The sequence below is a fragment of the Hippocampus comes genome, unplaced genomic scaffold, assembly GCF_001891065.2.
Source record: "Hippocampus comes isolate QL1 unplaced genomic scaffold, H_comes_QL1_v1.1 scaffold180, whole genome shotgun sequence".
Lineage (NCBI taxonomy): Eukaryota > Metazoa > Chordata > Actinopteri > Syngnathiformes > Syngnathidae > Hippocampus > Hippocampus comes.
This window is the reverse complement of record NW_017805076.1, coordinates 1,029,977-1,037,631: the sequence shown is the minus strand read 5'-3', so window position 1 is coordinate 1,037,631 and position 7,655 is coordinate 1,029,977. Positions and strand designations below refer to the sequence as shown.

At 42.5% G+C, this 7,655-nt stretch overlaps 1 protein-coding gene across 1 annotated transcript in view; it reads right to left on the bottom strand.

Moving 5' to 3' along the window:
* Positions 1–5,227: 5,227 nt before the first annotated feature.
* The window catches only part of polr2c (RNA polymerase II subunit C), a 6,459-nt gene continuing 4,031 nt past the window's right edge, over positions 5,228–7,655 (bottom strand). Inside the window, exons 7-9 of the mRNA XM_019865284.1 lie at positions 5,949–6,117; positions 5,776–5,850; positions 5,228–5,695 (exon numbers count right to left, since the gene is read on the bottom strand). Coding sequence (XP_019720843.1) covers positions 5,551–5,695; positions 5,776–5,850; positions 5,949–6,117 — 389 coding nt within the window. The 3' untranslated portion in view covers positions 5,228–5,550. The remainder of the gene's footprint in view (positions 5,696–5,775; positions 5,851–5,948; positions 6,118–7,655) is intronic.

Below are 7,655 nucleotides of genomic sequence, written 5' to 3'. Positions count from 1 at the left end.
CCCAGCCCTTAGAGCCAATCCTTGTTCCGAAGTTATGGATCTGACTTGCCGAAGCCTTTTCTGCTTGGCTCTCGACGAAGGCGAGAGCCAAGCAGGAAGTGTAATGACAATTACTTCCGTGTATTGTCATTGCACGGAAGTGTAATGACAATAAAGCGATTCAACATTCAACATTCGACATTCGACTTCCCTTACCCACCTTGTTCTAACATGCCAGAGGCTGTTCACCTTGGAGACCTGCCTGGCGCGAGATTTACACCTTCCCCCCCTTTTCAAGGGCCAACGGGGGCTCACCGGACGCCGCTGGAACCACGACGCTCTCCAGGGTGCGGGCCCCTCTCTCGGGGCCAACACATTCCAGGGCGCCCTGCCCTTCACCGAGAAAAGAGAACTCTCGCCGGGGCACCCCCCGGCTTCTCCGGGATCGCTTGTGTTGCCGCACTGGGCGCGTTGCATTCTCACGTCGCCAAGCTTGTAACCATAACTTTCGACGTTTTTTCTGAAAGGGGTGTTTACCAGCAGGAATTCTATAAAAGACTAGATCTCTGTGTGCTCTTTCCATTCTGACAACCCATGGCAGAGACTATTACGACTCACAAGTGTGTGTTTTCTGTCTCCAAAGCAGCCAGACTGAATGTATGCATACATCACAAGAAACTGAGCGCTTCACATTTATTGTATTATGTATGTTATTTCTATTATTATTATTATTTTATTCTTGTTACCACCCCTTTACATTTAATGGTAGAAAACTTCTCTAAAGACTTTATGGGCAGAGGTGCCAGTATTTTGGGCCCCGTGAAGTGATATAGCATTTTGGGCCCCACCACTTAAAAGTGAAAAATAGTCAATAGACAATTTTCCAGGATCTTTGCCAGTCTTGGGCCCTCAGGATGGTCATCACTTTTATTTCAGGGTTCGTACGGGTCCTTAAAATTCATAAAAATCCATAAAAAAGAAGTTGTAAAATTATGCTCTTAATTGTCCATAATTTTCAAGGAACTCTTCTATAATCCCTAAAAATCCATAAAAATTAACCTGCGGTGTTCATTTCTTTTGTGTATGTCATTTTCCTCACCCTTCCAATTCATAGTTTTGTCGGAAAATGCAGGAACTGGTACCCGCTCTGCTTTTCCCGCCGTCTCCGATTAGTTCTGACAATGATCACGTGATCACTTCAGGTCATTCCGGGTAACAACAATAGATCCACGCCATCCTGGGGCAGTGAATGGATGGTTTGGTTGCCGGCTCGGCAAACAATGACCGTATTTTCTGGAAAAATCTATTCATCGAATTTATCAATCTCAACAAGTGACAGACAAGTATGTAGCGACGCCACTCGAACGAAGCGCGCCTCAGCAGTCGATAGTCCACCGCTCCCTGCTGTGTGTCCGTCAGCTAAGCTTAGTTGTTGTCTCGGCTGGGCTAGGTTTTTGTTGTCGTAGATCAAAGCGTATTTGATTTGTGACGTCGTTTGCATTGGCGCTGATTGGTTGAAACCAAAAGACGTGAGAGTGCGTACATGTTCGCGCGGACGCACACACAGCAGAGAGCAGCGGACTTTCGACTGCTGAGGCGCGCTTCGCTCAAGTGGCGTCGCTACAAATATTCCGGGCAATGCTATTTTCAAGTGGCGTGGCTGGAGAAGCCGGAGTTCCGTGATTGGGTCGGAAAAATTGCTGGCGATTATACGTCGGCCTACTGCCGAGTGTGCAAGAAAGGCATCTCCGTGAGAGGTAAAACTTATCATAGCCTCCTGGTCAAATCAAATGCATTGAGGCACACAGCAAAACAAAAGAAAATTGATCCCCAAGAACTTGCAAAAGAGATTGAGGAGAAAACTAAGTCACTGCTAGTTGTCATATCAGTTTCATATTTGTCATTATAAAACATTTCTGATCATTGAAGGTGATATGAGGGAAAATAATAGGGTTGGACCATTTGGGATTTAGACTTCTGACATGCATTTCACCTGTTCAGGTATACTGGATACTGCTAAGATGGGCAATCAGTACTACTGTTGGTGAAACCAGATTTTTCTAAACCCTGTCCAGGTGTCCCAGCTGACCATTAGCTCTGTTCTTAGTGTTCTGTTTATTAAAATACATTGAAATACATTTTCTAAATTAAAATGATTCTTTGTGTACTTTATTTCAGAATGAATTCAAGGTTTTTTTTCATTTTCCTACCTGTGATACAGGTAGGAGAGGGAAAATTTGACATACAGTATATCAAATAAAGGGTTAGCTGATTGCCTCTAAAAATAAAGATGTGCCCTTCCTTTGGCAGCAATGATTTGAACATCAGCTCAGTGATATGTGGCTTTCTGTTCAGCCCGCGTATTCCTGAGCGGGGCATTAAATCCACCGTGAACCCCCTGATGAATGGAGAAAAAGTCCTTAAAATGGCCAAATTGGTCCTCAAAAGTCCTTAAAGGGCCCATAAATAAAAAGCAAGTGGAAGAGTGGGAACCCTGTATTTTGATGTTTATTATTTGTCCACGTACGCAACCGTATTATTTGCCATTCCTGTCATTGGTGTATTGACTGGTGTTAGTCTAAATATGGACGTCAGGGTCGACAAGTGAAGCAGTCCCGCTCCATGCTAGCCCTTGTCTGCGTGTGAAGAGTAAAAATAAAATGAACAAAAAAACGTAATGATCACAAATTATTTTCCATTTTAGTTTGATGGTCTGTACTTTACATTGACTTTCTTTTCAATCCAATAATTATCCATTATTTCATAATTAAAATATCTGAATTTGTATTTCCTGTTCAGAAAAGGGCAAGAAGTGAAGAGATGCCTCGAACGGAGAGCCCCAAGTGGCCGACTGAGGCACTCATCGCACGCACGCACACAAAAGATGTTGCTGGTTGTATTCTATCGCCAATCACACATACTATTTTATCACACATACTGCACATGATGACGTTCAGCTATGTTTCATGAATATATGTGTGCCATCTTGTGTCTTTCTGATAGGCCAGAAAATCAACTGAAAGTAGACATGGTGGTAATAAAGTACGGTGCTCGAAAAGGGATCTCAGCTCCCTACAGCCAACAATTCACGTTTGCCAACAGATAGTTTCTCTCTGTGTGACAATTTGTGTAAAAAGAATGCCCTAGGATGTACCTTTTGATCTCTGGAACTTCTCTGGAAGAGCACGACCCCAACCCCAGAGTTTGAACCATCCACCACTGGAGAAGAGGATCAGGATGGATGAGGACATTTTCACCCTCTTCAAATATCAAAACAATCGCCACAGTATTTTGCATGTTATGGGCATTATGCTTTTTCCTCACCATAAAGATTTGAGAAAAAGCTTAATGTTGCTTCAAGTCAATAATCTCTTATCACTACAATTTCAATGTAAAACAAATTTGGCGCTCACAAAGTGATCACTGTACATATGAGCCCAAACTATGGATTGGCCATTGAGGTCTGCACGGGAGATGTTACTCAGCCACTTGGCTTGTCGTGTTTCAGACATTTTTTTCCGTTTCCGGGCCCTGATGCATAATTTTCTTTGAAATTCAAAAGAAACCTCTGTGGAAATTGTAGAACTCGAAGAAAGCGACAATTTCTCACGTGCGCACTCCGAGAGAGAGTGTGTCGTGTTTTTTTTTATTTGCACCACTAAAAAAACACTCGTGCCAAACGAAGCCCGCCGAAAGTAAGTTTCCATAGAAACAAGCAGACTAAAATGGCGGTCCTTAAAGGGACTGCAATTATTTCTACCCCGTTACCAAATAATCGTGAACTCTCTGACAAGCATATGAACATTGCATTCACACATTTGCAGTTGGTGGTGAATTATGTACACAGAAGTCACTACACCTCGATCTTTTTCACTTTTCCCGTTGTTATAAAACCCTATGACATATCAAGAGTGCATCATTTTAACAGCAGCCAAGCAGCCCGTTTTGTGATCAAATGAACGGTGGAGTCGAATGCTATCTGCCCAAGATGGTGGGCAACAAGATACAAAGCAGAAGAGATGTCACGTGAAAGCGGACTATCGCACCGTGTACGTTGCGGAACAAGTTTATCAGCTAACTTAAACTATGATAAAAAGTGACAAGGAGGGCAGCTGAGGAAAACTGAGAACTGATCTGAGCGACGTGAGCTGCATCCAAGTTTGGAAAGCACACAGAGCTCCACTTGCTCCAACAAGCAAGATGAGATGATCCAAGAAGGTGCCCTAGTAGGTAGCAGTCGGCAACTGCTCTTCAAGACCTTTGCTTTTTATTTTGTTGCTGTTTTTGTCTTTCGTTTTGTCACATGGTGTTTGTTGTTGCTTCGTGTGGACCTGATGTGGACTGTTTTCAGCGTTTTTGGCCACAACATTCGTCAAAGGAGAAGAATTTGTGCTTGCTGGTTGCGCCTTCTTGGCAGCATGCGTGTACCAGCACTGATTTTTTTATTGGGAGGAATGTCGGCATCATTTGACTGTCGCCGCTTGTTTTTTTTTTTTGCGCCTGTAATGGGCAGCATTTTTCACAACCCCGTTTTGTTGAGCTGAGATGTCGGCGCTGTTGTACAATCTGCAATCTGGTACGGTTGGATAGGTAGGTGCCTTGTGGACCCGAGGATGAGGAGAGAGGAGCGTCGGCACTGAGCGTGGATGCATATTTGGAATTGAGAGTCGCCTCTTGGAATTTAAATGGACACTACAGCACCTTTACTTTCAAAATTATCTTGTAGCAAATGTATGCACATTTTGAGCATAACGCCGTTGAAAAAAAAAAGTCTGTCTCACAAAGGACGGTCACTGTTTGTGGCTGTCAATCACACAGCGTGAAGCGAGAATAAATATGTAGTTACCCAATGAGTTTTCCTTCAGATAATGAATAACAAGCTGTACTCAATCTCATGCTAATACTTGGCAAAAATATATTATCCATAACAGATACCCATCCAAAACGAGTACCCGGCTCAGCCCTAGTTCGGAGCCAAAGTACACAAGTGCTTATGGTCACCCTGACCACTCCACTGAAAGATTTCTAGCTATGGTCCTGCGCTAAATTTAATTATCTAATCAGATAAAGAAAAAAAAAACATCACATATTAACATTTTTTATGGCTGAACATTTCACATCAATTTTGAGTGTTATCAGTGAGCAGAAAAGTGAATACAAGTTCGATTTACACAATTAACTTCATTATTTGTGACATTCTAAGAGCTTGTTGCACAGAACAACAGATGCTGTAGAGAATTTACTTAAATTTGGAATGACAAGAAAACAGTCTTTATTGCGTACCTCAATTAAAATGAAAGACATGTTCGACAAATTTCAAAAAAAGTTTACATGTAACATGATGTTGGGTCACTGACATTTTAGAATGCTAAATGAAGACGAAACTTGACGTGATTGTCCTTGACCACCAAACAAGGAAGCAACCACAAAGCAAAATATGTTTTGTTTCGACACTGTCTCTCAATCCAAAAATGATTTACAAAAATAAAATTAAAAAAAAAAAAGCGAAAAAAATTAGAGCGCAATCTACAGACAGAGACAAGTCCGCGAGCCCCATTTATCAATGTGACTTCAGTTGATAGTGAGCACATCACTTTGGATTTCATGGTTGAGTTGGGTCTGCAGGTCGCTCAGCTTTTTCTTGAGGACAGCCAGTGCGGACATGACAATGGTCTCGGGTCGGAGGGATCCACAAGACTCCACATTGTAGTAGAACCTGCAGAGGGAAAAGGCAGATGATTTGTGCTTTGATTCCAAATCATGGATATGCTCGGTTTCGATTGAAGCTTTCCTCACCTTTCTGGTTTGCCATTTGGGTCGTAGGGAGCCTGGACCTCATCCTCCTCAATTTCGGAATATTCACTTTTGGGCCTAAAGCCAGCATGGCAACAAAGCAATCAATGAAAAAACAGAAAAGCTTTCATCACGATTCTGATGATGATGTTTCTGTATAGAAACTCGCAACGCACCATTCCTCGGGTCGCGGGTAGACCGTGTGCCTCAGTGCGTTGTCTGGGTCATACTCAAACGCCACTCCTGCTGTTGGGTTCCACTTGGCGTGCTCCTTACCAAATCCTTTTTTGGCATAAGCTCTCAGTCGCAGTTCCTGTCCTTTGCGAAGCTTCACCAGCAAAATTTCTATGAATGTGAATACAATTATGGAAAAAAATATTCAGCTGGTTAATTAACAGGCAATTGTAAAGTTAATATGGGGTTAGCAAGATGATGCTAATTCCAATATGAACCTGATAAAAGGAAACCAATGTGAGAGACGAAAATGTGCAAAGTAGCAAACTTATTTTATTTATTTTGGTGTGTTGTATTTCTTGACACGAGTCAGGGCCCTCAGCAGCTCGTGAGGTCATGTGCTTATTCGGTGTTTGTTTGCTGACTGTTCAATGAAGTGACTGGCCACCAGTGGCCTTGACCGTCTTGTGGAGGGAGTACAAATTCTTCGAACATGAGGTGGTAGGCTATATGGATTGACTGATTGATTTATTTAACATACAAATAAATAAGAGATATTTATACTAACACATTAAAAAAAGAACATGAATAATTGCCTTTGTGTATGTGTGTACACACACACGCACGCACGCACGCACGCACGCACGCACGCACACACACACACACACACACACACACACACACACACACACAAATCACAAATAAATTGTTTTCACTTAGATGACAATAGGCACAACCAACTTGTGTATAATCTGTTGACGTTCATAGAACAAGGTGCTGACTCTATCTCGGATAAAAAGTCCGGAAACCTTCTGGAGGAAATTCATTTTGGCCACATGTATCCGGGATCTTGTTCTTTCGGTCACTACCTGTGATCCTAGGTAAGGGTAGAAACGTAAAAAAACAAACCAGTAAAAAAAAAAAAAAAAAAAAAAAAAAAGGTGTTTGCCTTTCGGCTCACCCCGTTCCTCACCGAGACAGACCAATGTAGAGTCTGCACTATCGCAGATGCTGTGCCGATACTTTATTTCAATTTACTTCAAGGTACTTCAATTTGAAATGAAATGTATGTGTTTGAAGAATATTAAATTAAAAAATAGCCAGGGGATTATATTATTTTTAAAAAGTGGAGTCGCAAGAGTGGCCTGTTGGTCCAGTGGCTAGCGTGTCGACCTCACAGTGCAGAGGTACCGGGTTCAATTCCAGCTCCAGCCTCCCTGTGTGGAGTTTGCATGTTCTCCCCAGGCCTGTGTGGGTTTTCTCCGGGTACTCCGGTTTCCTCCCATGTTCCAAAAACATGCAGGGCTGGCTAATTGAACACTCTAAATTGTAGAGCTAATATCGGTCCTAAAAAATCGAGCCCGACCCGAACCGGCCCGAGGGTATTTAAGCCCGACCCAGCCCGAGCCCAATCACTTCACTTGATTTGCAGGCCCGAGCCCGAAGCAAACTCAACATTTCATATTTTATTTGTGAGGACTCAGGAGGAGGAGGGGTGATTTCTGATAACAAAGCCTGTCTTTTGGAACGAAATATAAGTTAAACAAGACTGTATAAACATTTACATCTTTTATATTTCTGTTTCTGAAGAGGTTACATTAACCGACAATTTTCTATCATTGACGGATTTTTTTTTGGTGTGGACTGGGAAAATTTAAGGCCGTGCGTCATTTTGTCGGGTTGAAGGTTGGGCCGTATATATTCGCAGC